Consider the following 12,885-nt stretch of genomic DNA (forward strand, 5'->3'; position numbering starts at 1 on the left):
CTGAATACTACAGTGTGAGGGACTTTACCCAGGACAGAGTTATAAAAAGCCAGTCTCATACACAAACACACACAAAGGTGTGTTATCAATTTCCGTATTAGCCAGTCAGCTGATCCTCTGTCCTCTGCAACTCCTTATTTACACAAGAGCCAATGTTTTTTTCTCCTCATAAATCCCAGCTTTAACAAATCCATTCATACTGACCACATAAAAAATAAGCACAGTTTGTGGGCCTAGTTAGGTGCCAACAATTATTTTTTAAATGGATATTCCTCTTTGGTTGAGCACTATAGTAATTATTGGTGACTGTGGCCTGACCCTGACCCTGGGCCTTGACTCTCTAGCTCCCTCTGCAGGCTGTAACCACTTACCTACAACACCAGGTCAAACTGGAAAACGTTGCCCCCTATAGCGGAAAATAATGCCGCCTATAGTGAGATTGATTGTCTATTCGAACAATTTTAAAGTAAATGCTACAGCCCACCTTTAGTGGAAAACAAAAAAACGCGCTGCTCATGCGAGCGGTTTCATTTAGAAAGGGGAGAAAACTAATATGACTATTGTGCCTTTGGCTACTGGACAATGAAATAAAGTTGAATCCCAATAGAACATGAGAGAAATTCTGGTTTCAATGGCATATGAGGAAGTGTTTATAAAATAAATATGGTCGGATTTTTCCTAGGCTACTTTGAAACAAGGTAAGACTTCACTCATAAAATGACAAAAAACATCCAGGTTTTTTATTTATTTATGGTTAAATGCTGCCTGCCTCTGCTCAGATTGCAAGGTGGGTGATGTTAATGTTAATTATCCTACATTATATTTGTCAAACATGACTGGCGTTTTACCTATATATGTAATTAAAAGTCTGGCTACATTTTCTATCACCTCCCTTATGTCAGCGTCGGTGTGGTATGGACATGAAAGGCTGTAGCTAATACGCATAGTCTATCACTTACACTTTGACATGGAGGCTAATTATTTATGTACATTTACTTCGCTTGTGTTTTTCTTAACAGAATAGCTAGTGTTTTTTGGTTTTCTAATCAATTTAATTGGCTATTTTGGTTAATGCCCTTGGTGCCCTGGCAGATGGCCTTGGTGCCCTAGCAGATTGGGCATCTCTTAAAGGCCAAATGGTCGTGCCCTTAAAATCAGGAAATTCCAGGGCTGCCCGGAACATATCCCAGTCTGTACTAGCAAAACAGTCTTGGAGCTTCACGTCTGCTTCATTGGACCACTTCCGTACTGAGAGCGTCACTGGTACCTCCTGTTTTAGCTTTTGTTTGTAATCAGGAAGTAGGAGGATAGAGTCTTGGTCTGATTTGCCGGAGGGAGGGCGAGGGAGGACCTTGTATGTTTTTCTGTGGGTAGAATAAAAGTGGTCCAGAGTTTTGGTGCCCCTTGTGGCGCATGGAGACATGTTGGTAGACGTTAGGTAGAACGGATCTTAGTCTTCCCACACCTCTGGGTGTGCGGTTTCTTGTTTGTTTACGGCCCCATACAATTTGTTGAGTGACAGGTGGTGTTGGCTTGTGGTGGGATGTAGACAGCAGTGATAATTACGGATGAGAACTACCTTGGTAGATAAAAAGGTCTACAGCTTACCATGAGGTATTTTATGTCAGGTGAGCAAAAGCTTGATATTTCCTTCTCACTGGAAGTAGCGCACCAGTTGTTGTTTCCAAAGAGGCACACCCCTCCCCCCTTTGGACTTGTCCGAAGCCGCCATCCGATCGTGATGCTGCATGGAGAAACCACTGAGTTGTATATCCATAGATTCAGTCAGCTAAGACTCTGTAAAGCATAGAATATTGCAGCTTTCAAGTCTCTTTGTTAGGAGACTCCCGAACGAAGCTCATCCATCTTATTCTCAAGTGACTGGACATTTGTCAATAAAACGGAGGGGAGTGCCAGTCAATTTTCTCTCCGTCACCAGGATGCCAGCCCGTCTTCTGCATCTACGACTATGGCGCGCTTAGGTATCCCAAACAATGGGGTAGGATCCGGTGTAAGTTTGTACTTCAGTAAGATCACAGGATGGACCACCGCCAGGTAGCGCTCCACACAGATACAGGACTGGAATACGGGTCAGTGTAGATGAGACGGGAAGAAAACGTAGTCATGTATCGAAGAACATGTCCCAGGACATATTGGTCCAGATAGTACAAGGCCGCTCAGAGACACTAGAGGATTTCAGACACGGACAGGTTGAGAGCGGAGAAGTCCTGAGGCCACCAGACCTTCCCCTCCGGTCACTATCAGCCACAGGAAATATACATTGTTTGGGACGCTTAGAATGATGTTGGCTACTGCAGGCACAAGGTAGAGCAAAGTGATTTCTGCAAAAGCAGGATCCAAAGGGACGGGTGAAAGCAGTAGTGAAGTTATTTGCAGTGGAAGTATTAATTTCCTTGATACCGTATGTCAGTGGTTTCAGTGGATATGATATGTCAGTGGTTTCAAAGAGACAAAATAAAAATAATAGTCAGGAACTTCCGTTGTAGAGGGAGCAGTTTGGGTACCGGATAACCAAAACCTAAAAATAAAATGTTTAGTTCATTTCCCAAAGTTACTGCATCAGACTGGAATTTACATCAACCCTTCATACCATACAAAAGAGACCATAATGTTTGAAATCCAAAAATTAGAAATGTCTCAAATACAAAGTTTTCAGTCTAAAAGAACACTTCATTACATCTGTGATGGTTGCTAACAATTGTTACAATTGTCTAACTTATAAAAAGCCATACCTTGGTTGAAGGAGTTCTGTTTGCATTCATGGGGTGGATGTTGTGTGTGAGTCTGAAGAATCAGTGCTTGATAAATCTAAACCTCTGCAAAATTTGTTTACGGAACAAACAAACACAGCCCATCATCTGGAGCACGGTATGCAAATGTAGAGGAAAATCAGCACTAATTGTTCCATCCCGGTTAAAGGCAGCGGATTATTTTGATCTTGGAAGGAACACGACAGTGTATAGGAGTGCATCACGAATAAGACGGCTTATTTTAACATTGAAAGAGGAGACAACATGGCTGTTCCCAGAGATCTCTCCATCTTCCCGCTCAAAGGGTAGCAGTATTATTACACAGGCCATCCACCAACGAGGACCGTCAATTAAGATGTTATTAACCAATAAGGAGGATGCATTATGTGATCGTGCACTGAACAAGTGCATGCACCTTTAAACAGATGCAACTTGTGCATAAAAACATTTTGCTGTCTATTCTGTCATTCAGAACACTCATGACCACTCTCATCAGTGCATTATGACATTTTACATTCTGTACACACTCAGGTTGTACATTGTCTAGCTCAGGACTCTCCAACCCTGTTCCTGGAGAGCTACCATCCTGTAGGTTTTCGCTCCAACCCTAATCTAGCGCACCTGATTCTAATAATTAGCTGACTGTATACAAAGGTGTTTAGCAGACAACTTTTTTCTGCTCACTGCATAGTCAGTTGCGTGAAAAAGGCTTGATTTATATCTCTTGCGATGCAATGCAACTGAGTTGCAGGCAATTTTTTGGGAGCGACATAAGGAGCAACCCAGATGCAACTTTGTTGCAAGCAACTGAAACTGCATCCAGATTGTTTCGTGTGACATCATCTTAAGGGCTGCTTCAATGTAGTCTTAAGTTCCTCCACAGACTTAAATTTGAGGAAAGTCTCTCTATTCCTGCTTTTATTACTTTTGATATTTATATTGCAGTAAAATGTATATGTTTCAGCAAAATGTGGTTGTAGTCATAGATTTATTACCGGTATGTCTTACAAGAGTGGGCTTTGCTTCTACCTTATAATCCTGTGCAGCTTCATCTATGGGACAGAACTTGTGGTTTGCTTGTTTTTGGTAAAAAGTTTGACACAACTCACAGGCTGTTTATCATTCGGGCAGTACAGTTTGAGATTTTCTCTGTGTAAAATGCAGAGCACCTCAGACCCTGCTGAAGCTCTCTGACTCCTCTCCTGTGAGAAAGCCTCATACAGGTTCTTTAAAATCAGATTACAAGGAGGTTGTCCTGTTGAAGACATTCTCCTACAAATGGGACTGTCCAGAATTCATTGAGACAGGCTTTACAGAAGCTATGGCTACACGACAGGAAGACAGGATCCATGAAGATGTCACAGCACACAGGACAGGATAAATCATTTTCTTGGAGAGAATGTTTGGATGACAAAATAATCCCTGTCACGGTCTTCTGTAAAGGCTACTTGAGTTTACTTTAGTCAGATGTGCTTTCAAATCTCATCATTGATGCCGTTTACTCCTGCTCTTCGGAGTTGATTTCATGTAGTCGTATAAAGTTGGAGTACGTTTGAGTCCTTTATCGTATTTTATGTCGAACATAGCAGGTAGATTACACCTGTAGCTGATACAAGATTAATGTTACAGTGTGAGCCGATGGACTTTACCCAGGACAGTTGTCACATTAGTCACAGTCACATGAATTGTTAAGTATTTTACAGTGCATTCGGAAAGTATTCAGACCCCTTGACTTTTTCCACATTTTGTTACGTTTCAGCCTTATTCTAAAATTTATTAAATCTTTTTTTCCCCCTCATCAATCTACACATAATACCCCATAATGACAAAGCAAAAACAGGTTTTTGCAAATTTATAATTTCTAAAAAAACTGAAACATCACGTTTACATAAGTATTCAGACCCTTTACTCAGTACTTTGTTGAATCACTTTTGGCAGCGATTACAGCCTTGAGTCTTCTTGGGTATGACACTACAAGCTTGGCACACCTGTATTTGGGGAGTTTCTCCCATTCTTCTCTGCAGATCCTCTCAAGCTCTGTCAGGTTGGATGGGGAGTGTCGCTGCACAGCTATTTTCAGGTCTCTCCAGAGATGTTCAATCGGGTTCATCCGGGCTCTAGCTGGGCCACTCAAGGACATTCAAAGACTTGTCCTGAAGCCACTCCTGCGTGTGCTTACGGTCGTTGTCCTATTGGAAGGTGAACCTTCGCCCCAGTCTGAGGTCATGAGCGCTCTGGAGCAGGTTTTCATCAAGGATCTCTCTGTACTTTGCTTCGTTCATCTTTCCCTCGATCCTGACTAGTTTCCCAGTCCCTGCCACTGAAAAACATCCCCACAGCATGGTGCTGCCACCACCATGCTTCACCGTAGGGATGGTGCCATGTTTACTCCAGACGTGACGCTTGGCATTCAGGCCAAAGAGTTCAATCTTGGTTTCATCAGTACAGAGAATCTTGTTTCTCATGGTCTGAGAGTCTTTAGGTGCCTTTTGCAAAACTCCAAGCGGGCTGTCATGTGCCTTTTATTGAGGAGTGGCTTCCGTCTGGCCACTCCAGCATAAAGGCCTGATTGGTGGAGTGCTGCAGAGATGGTTGTCCTTCTGGAAGGTTCTCCCATCTCCACAGAGGAACTCTGGAGCTCTGTCAGAGTGACCAACAGGTTCTTGGTCACCTCCCTGATCAAGGCCCTTCCCCCCCGATTGCTCAGTTTGGCCTGGCGGCCAGCTCTAGGAAGAGTCTTGGTGGTTCCAAACTTCTTCAATTTAAGAATGATGGAGGCCACTGCGTTCTTGGGGACCTTCAATGCTGCAGACATTTTTTGGTACCCTTCCCCAGATCTGTGCCTCGACACAATCCTGTCTTGGAGCTCTACGGACAATTCCTTCAACCTCATGGCTTGGTTTTTGCTCTGACATGCACTGTCAACTGTGGGACCTTCTTAGACAGGTGTGTGCCTTTCCAAATCATGTCCAATCAATTGAATTTACCCCAGGTGGACTCCAATCAAGTTGTAGAAACATCTCAAGGATGATTAATGGAAACAGGATGCATCTGAGCTCAATTTCGAGTCTCATAGCGAAGGGTCTGAATAATTATGTAAATAAGATCGTTTTTATAATTTTTTTAATTTGCAAGAATTTCTAAAAACCTGTTTTTGCTTTGTCAGTATGGGTTATTGTGTATAGATTGATGAGGATTAAAAAAAAATCAATTTTAGAGTAAGGCTGTAACGTAACAAAATGTGTAAAAAGTCAAGGGGTCTGAATACTTTCCGAATGCACTGTATGTCTTGATGACTTATCACTGGCCATAACCCTCCCCCAACTCTCTCTCTCTCTCTTACACACACACTTAAAGCATTAAAGCACACATATTATGGGACTTTCCAGTCAGAACATACTTTTCTGTCAATGTGAAAAGATGCAATTAACAAGTCTTTGTTTCTCACAATTCCCAGCTTTAACAAATCCATTCATACTGCCCATATAAAACAGAAGTATAGTTTGTGGGCCTAATTATACCCAAATATGTATTATTTACAGAATATTCCTCTCTGGTTGAGCATTATATTACTTGTGACCTAGGCCTGACCCTGGCTTGTGACTCTCTAGCCCCCTCTACAGGCTGTATACAACTTCAGCCGCAATATTATAGCCAGGGCCAAGAAAGCAATGCCATCATGTACATGCAGCAAAACCACACTTGCAGCAGAGCTAGCTAGCTAGCTAAGCTAATAGAACGAAAAGGACGGCGATTAGAACGTTATGCCTGCTATGTCATGTAGAAACCGAGATAGATTATTCTTCTGCATTTAGGAACCTTCTTGTGGGATTGCCTTTTTGGGTTAAATTTAGCTAACTAGCCAACAGCCAGCATTACTATGCTAGCGTTAGCTGGCTAGCTAGCTAGTAGCTAGCTAGTGACTTTTGCTTGTTAGGACAAATATCAACACCCTCAGCTCGCTGTTGAAAATAGAAGCGAGGACGACAAATAAATATCTATTATCGGTGTTAGTATTTGTAAGCAAGCTACGTAGGAAAAAACAACGAAGGGAAAAGCTAGCTGCCATGCTGCTCTGTTCAGCTAAGCTAGCTAATTAATTAGCGTGTTTGGTAGCTAGCAATGTCTCTTTCTTTTAGCTAGCATTTCGGCTTGCATGTTATTGCAATTCCACGTTGTAAATGTCGGTTGTCAAAGTTGCTACTGAATTGTATTACCGAAGCACGAGTAACTAGCCACATCTTTTAAGGGGTGTAATCGGCACGCGCTTGTACTGGATAAGAACTCTGGTTTTGCCTATTTCTTTTAAGTGGTCCTATGGTGTAATGGTTAGCACTCTGGACTTTGAATCCAGCGATCCGAGTTCAAATCTCGGTAGGACCTCGTCCTTTTGATTTAAAATATCCTTAGAATTTACAAATTGCCCATATTATTGACAGTAAAATTATCGGTAGTTATATCTCAGATATGCATAAATCAGCATGGATAAATGTGGATTTGTAGTCTCCTGTCAAAAGGTGAAATACAACAGGTGGTGAGGGCCTATCACCATAGATCAGGGTTCCCCAACTGGCCTGAGTGTGGTTTTATTTGGCCCCCCAAGTTTCCTGAGCAAAAAAACCTCCACATTTATTTTAATTGTTGGTCTGTAAAACACCAGGAAATCAGCTCCAATTGATTTTAATTTAAGAAATTTGTTCCCAAGTATTCCCACGCATAATAGAGAGACACGTGGTCGTATATAAACGTAAGCAAGGTTTGAAATGATTATATTTTAGTCAAACATATCTGTTTGGGCTTCTTGTGGTCAATTTGTAGTCTCTAAATTATTTGTAATTATGTTCCAGCCCCCGTCCATCCGCTCAAGAAAAAATAGGCCTGCGGCTGAATCTAGTTGATGATCCCTGCCATAGATACAGTGCCTTCAGAAAGTATTCATACCCATTTTAGTCATTTAGCAGACGCTCTGATCCAGAGCGACTTACAGTTAGTGAGTGCATACCCCTTGATTTATTCCACATTTTGTTGTGTTACAGCCTGGATTAAATTGATATTTTTTAAACACAATACCCCATCTACACACAATATCTCATAGTGATTAAAGTAAAAAAAAACACACATGTTTTAAGAAATCTTAGCAAATTTATTGAAAATGAAATACAGAAATATCTAATTTATGTAAATATTTTACACCCCTAGTCAATACATGTTAGAATCACCTTTGGCAGCGATTACAGCTGTGAGTCTATAAGAACTTTGCACATCTGGATTGTACAATATTTGCACATTATTATTCTTTTGTAATTCTTCAAGCTGTCAAGTTGATTGTTGATCATTGCTTGACAGCCATTTTCAAGTCTTGCCATACATTTTCAAGCTGATTTAAGTCAAAACTGTAACTAGGACACTCGGGAACATTCAATGTCATTTTGGTAAGCAATTCCAGTGTATATTTGGCCTTGTTTTAGGTTATTGTCCTGCTGAAAGGTTAATTTGTCTCTGTGTCTGTTGGAAAGCAGACTGAACCAGGTTTTCCTCTAGGATCTCGTCTGTGCTTAGCTCTATTCCGTAGTTTTATTATCCTAAAAAACTCCCTAGTATTGATACACCATCCAATAGGTGTCCTTCTTTGCAAGGCATTGGAAAACCTCTCTGGTCTTTGTGGTTGAATCTGTGTATGAAATTCATTGCTTGACTGAGGGGCCTTATAGATAATTGTATGTGTGGGGTACAGAGATGAGGTGTTCATTCAAAAATAATGTTAAACACTATTATTGCACACAGAGTGAGTCCATGCAACTTATTACGTGACCTGTTAAGCAAATATGTACTCCTGAACTTATTTAGGCTTTCCATAACAAAGGGGTTGAATACTAATTGACAAGACATTTCAGCTTTTCTTTTCATTTTTTTATAGATTTTGTAAAAATTCTGAAAAACTTAATTCCACTTTGACATTATGGGGTTTGTGTGTAGGCCAGTGACAAAAACATCTCAATTTAATCCATTTGAAATTCAGGCTGTAGCAACAAAATGTTGAAAAATTCCAGGGGTGTGAATACTTTCTGAAGGCACTGTAAATGGTCTACCACCACTAAACATAGGTGTATTATGCCTGGCATGTTTTTACTGGTTCTAAAGGCCTATTAGAATTAGGATGGATCCAATAAAATCCCTTGGAAATATCACAACATTTTTGGGAGGTAATTGCAATTAAGGCAGACAGAACACATTTTTCCCCAACCCTTTATTTACTAAATGTTCTGTTAAAAATATAAATGTTTTTATTACACTGCTTTGTTATAAACTTTTTCAGAGACTGAAAATATATTATTTCTGTCATAAACGCCATATGAAAAATACAAACAATAAGTAATTAATCTAAATACTGCACTGTTTTTGTCATATAAAACACTCAATAACAACAAAACAGCACAAAAGAGTATACAAGAATCAAGCCTCAATAATACAGTATTCCTTTACAAAACAAAATATGAGTGCTTGGTTGTCTTTGGCTTCAGTGGAATTTATGGCTATACAGCATGTTTGGTTTAATACAAAGCAAATTGCAGGCCCTGGAAATTGGAAAAAAAAGGAATTCGTACTCCTAAAGTGTTGATGGAAACCTTTTTTCTAATCTACTGTGATCTGACAATATAACCCAATAAAAATGAGATCATAAAACTCCTATTTTTTTTGCCCAAAGATAATCTCCAGTTCAATCTTTTCTGTCATGGTTTTCATTTATCTTGCTGTAGCCCATCCTTTGAAGGATGTTGAGCTATGACTCATTTTAAGTTACAGGGTTCACTCTCAGGTTGATTTCATTTACATACAGTATGAAATATATTTTGATATCATATGAAAAATACGTTTTAGGGGGAAAAACACGATTATTTTCTGATTCTCAATGCAAGACCCATATCACTTGGGACATGGTGAGCTACGCTCACAGTTATTAATTGGTACATTGAAGTGCATAACGTACATAAACATTGTGTAGGAAAGTTCTTATATGGTTTGGAAAATATGCTTTGGGATATTGTGTGTAAATTTAAACTGATTTCAAACGTCACAGTTCATCGTATCAATATAGCATTTAATCAACTCTTCAAATAGCTCTCCATGGGATCACTTGCTTTTACTCTCTTTGGCATGTCAGCCCAATGTAACCACCTCAGTACTGGCATGATAGAAAAAACAAAAAAAAGACCATGGTCATGTTCATTAGGGCACGCAAGGGAAAACATTTAAAAAAGGTTTCGCAACAGAAAATGAGCAAGTCCAGGTTATCCTTTGTTTCAGTACGTTTCGTACATAATGAACACGACCCAGGATATGCTGCCATTCCAGTTTAACTGTAAATGCAATAAAATGACTCCCAATCCGATTCCATTTCTGACATTCCATTACACTCACACATACATTTACTGTATAACCACCTTCTGTGCTGTTTTGTCCAACTCGTCAAAGAGGTTGACTATACAGAAATTGGGTAACATAATACTGACCAATAAAAAGTGATTTTCCATATCTGCTTGTGTGCAAACTGGGTAGTCATTGACATTGTATAGGCTTTTTATAAGGCTTGCCTATTTACAATTACACATACATAGTAATAAACAATATGATTAAATGAAAGGTGATGGCAAACAGTAACTGAATGGACAAAAAATATATAATAGAAATCTCACCCAGCAGAGGTGGTGTTAATTGACTCACTCAACCGTAGAGGAAAAGCTTAACGCTATCACCTCAAAATATGTTCTCTAACCTTTCTAATGTACCGTCCAGATGGACATAATTCCTGTTCAATCCGGTTCCTCTCTTGGATCAGCGGACAGCTATCTTCAAACATGCACACACACACACAAACCAATTTGCAGACCCACACCCACCACTTTGTACACACAAACACACCGACCAATTTGCAGACACACATACCCACCAATTATCGCCCACCCAAACCCACCAATTTTCACATTGTGACCCACACACTGTTATCCCCTGTTGTGGCCCTTGCTCTGGGGACCCTAGCTCATCTGCGTTGCTGCTGGGGCCCCAGCATGACCTTGTTGATAAAGTTGACGATGGCCACAGCTGGCTGCTCCGGGTCCATCTCAGCAAACAGGTGACACACGTTCTCCGATGTGCTGCCCGTCCGCCTGGCCACAAAACCAAACACCCTACAGGAGAGAGGGATGATGGGGGGGGGGGGGGTGAGAGGAGGTGATGAAGGGGACCAGCAAAAGGATGGAGTGGGAGATTAGATTAACAGACGGGTGAATCAAAGAGAATAGGTTTTGTGGTTGTTGTTTTTAGATCTATGAATGTAGAAAATAGTTCATTTTTCAGTGCGCTCAGTGTGTTCTTCTAATGAGAATCACAGATACAGTGCCTTGCAAAAGTATTCATCCCCCTTGGCGTTTTTCCTATTTTGTTGCATTACAACCTGTAATTTAAATGGATTTTTATTTGGATTTCATGTAATGGACATACACAAAATAGTCCAAATTGGTGAAGTGAAATGAAAAAAATTACTTGTTTAAAAAAATTACACAAAATAAATAACGGAAAAGTGGTGCGTGCATATGTATTCACCCCCTTTGCTATGAAGCCCCTAAATAAGATCTGGTGCAACCAATTACCTCCAGAAGTCACATAATTAGTTAAATAAAGTTGACATGTGTGCAATCTAAGTGTCACATGATCTCAGTATATATATATATACACCTGTTCTGAAAGGCCCCAGAGTCTGCAACACCACTAAGCAAGGGGCACCACCAAGCAAGCGGCACCATGAAGACCAAGGAGCTCTCCAAACAGGTCAGGGACAAAGTTGTGGAGAAGTACAGATCAGGGTTGGGTTATAAAAAAAATAAACATCCCACGGAGCACCATTAAATCCATTATAAAAAAATTGAAAGAATATGGCACCACAGCAAACCTGCCAAGAGAGGGCCGCCCACCAAAACTCACAGACCAGGCAAGAAGGGCATTAATCAGAGAGGCAACAAAGAGACCAAAGATAACCCTGAAGGAGCTGCAAAGCTCCACAGCAGAGATTGGAGTATCTGTCCATAGGACAACTTTAAGCCATACACTCCACAGAGCTGGGCTTTACGGAAGAGTGGCCAGAAAAAAAGCCATTGCTTAAAGAAAAAAATAAGCAAACACGTTTGGTCTTCACCAAAAGGCATGTGGGAGACTCCCAAAACATATGGAAGAAGGTACTCTGGTCAGATGAGACTAAAATTGAGCTTTTTGGCCATCAAGGAAAACGCTATGTCTGGCGCAAACCCAACACCTCCCATCACCCCGAGAACACCATCATCGGCAGGGACTGGGAAACCGGTCAGAATTCAAGGAATGATGGATGGCGCTAAATACAGGGAAATTCTTGAGGGAAACCTGTTTCAGTCTTCCAGAGATTTGAGACTGGGACAGAGGTTCACCTTCCAGCAGGACAATGACCCTAAGCATACTGCTAAAGCAACACTTGAGTGGTTTAAGGGGCTCTACAAAGTATTGACTTTGGGGGGGTGAATAGTTAAGCATGCTCAAGTTCTGTTTTTTTTGGTCTTATTTCTTGTTTGTTGTTTGTTTCACAAGAAAAAATATTTTGCATCTTCAAAGTGGTAGGCATGTTGTGTAAATCAAATGATACAACCCACCCCCCAAAAAATCTATTTTAATTCCAGGTTGTAAGGCAACAAAATAGGAAAATGCCAAGGGGGGTGAATACTTTCGCAAGCCACTGTATGAGAAGAAACATCACTTGACTTATATTAACTTATCTTTTAAGGATCATTAAATGTAAGAATCAATTTGATAAAAGTAATATTTTATAAAAGAGGAGTACAGTATGATAAATTGCCATGCACACACATAATGCTATCCACACACACAGACACAAGCAGAGACACACACAAGCACTTACTTGCTTGACTTATCAGAATTAGTCCACCTGAAGCAGACAGACAGGCAGACAGACAGGGACATAAAGACAAGGCTTAGAGAATCACATGAAGGATGAGACAGATAGAGCTTCTCAAATAGACCAAGAAGAGCAGTCATACAGTCACAGCTGTTGTACTATAGTTGCACACTACAC

General features: G+C 40.5%; 1 protein-coding gene and 1 non-coding gene across 4 annotated transcripts in view; one reads left to right on the forward strand and one right to left on the reverse strand.

The window, feature by feature from the left end:
- The first annotated feature begins 7,082 nt into the window (after window positions 1-7,082).
- Window positions 7,083-7,154, forward strand: trnaq-uug. Its single transcript has one exon. It is a non-coding gene; the product is annotated as a tRNA-Gln (tRNA).
- Window positions 7,155-8,779: 1,625 nt separating this feature from the next.
- LOC121575538 (tensin-2-like) overlaps window positions 8,780-12,885 on the reverse strand; it is an 82,702-nt gene continuing 78,596 nt past the window's right edge. For 2 of the 3 annotated variants that reach the window (XM_041888700.2, XM_045223078.1), the window contains 2 exons: window positions 12,712-12,738; window positions 8,780-10,957 (listed from right to left, as the gene is read on the reverse strand). In XM_041888700.2, the coding sequence (XP_041744634.2) occupies window positions 10,810-10,957; window positions 12,712-12,738 (175 nt within the window). In that variant the 3' untranslated portion in view covers window positions 8,780-10,809. The remainder of the gene's footprint in view (window positions 10,958-12,711; window positions 12,739-12,885) is intronic. The other variant, XM_045223077.1, reaches the window with a different exon arrangement.

Source organism: Coregonus clupeaformis, chromosome 10 (genome assembly GCF_020615455.1).
Source record: "Coregonus clupeaformis isolate EN_2021a chromosome 10, ASM2061545v1, whole genome shotgun sequence".
Lineage (NCBI taxonomy): Eukaryota > Metazoa > Chordata > Actinopteri > Salmoniformes > Salmonidae > Coregonus > Coregonus clupeaformis.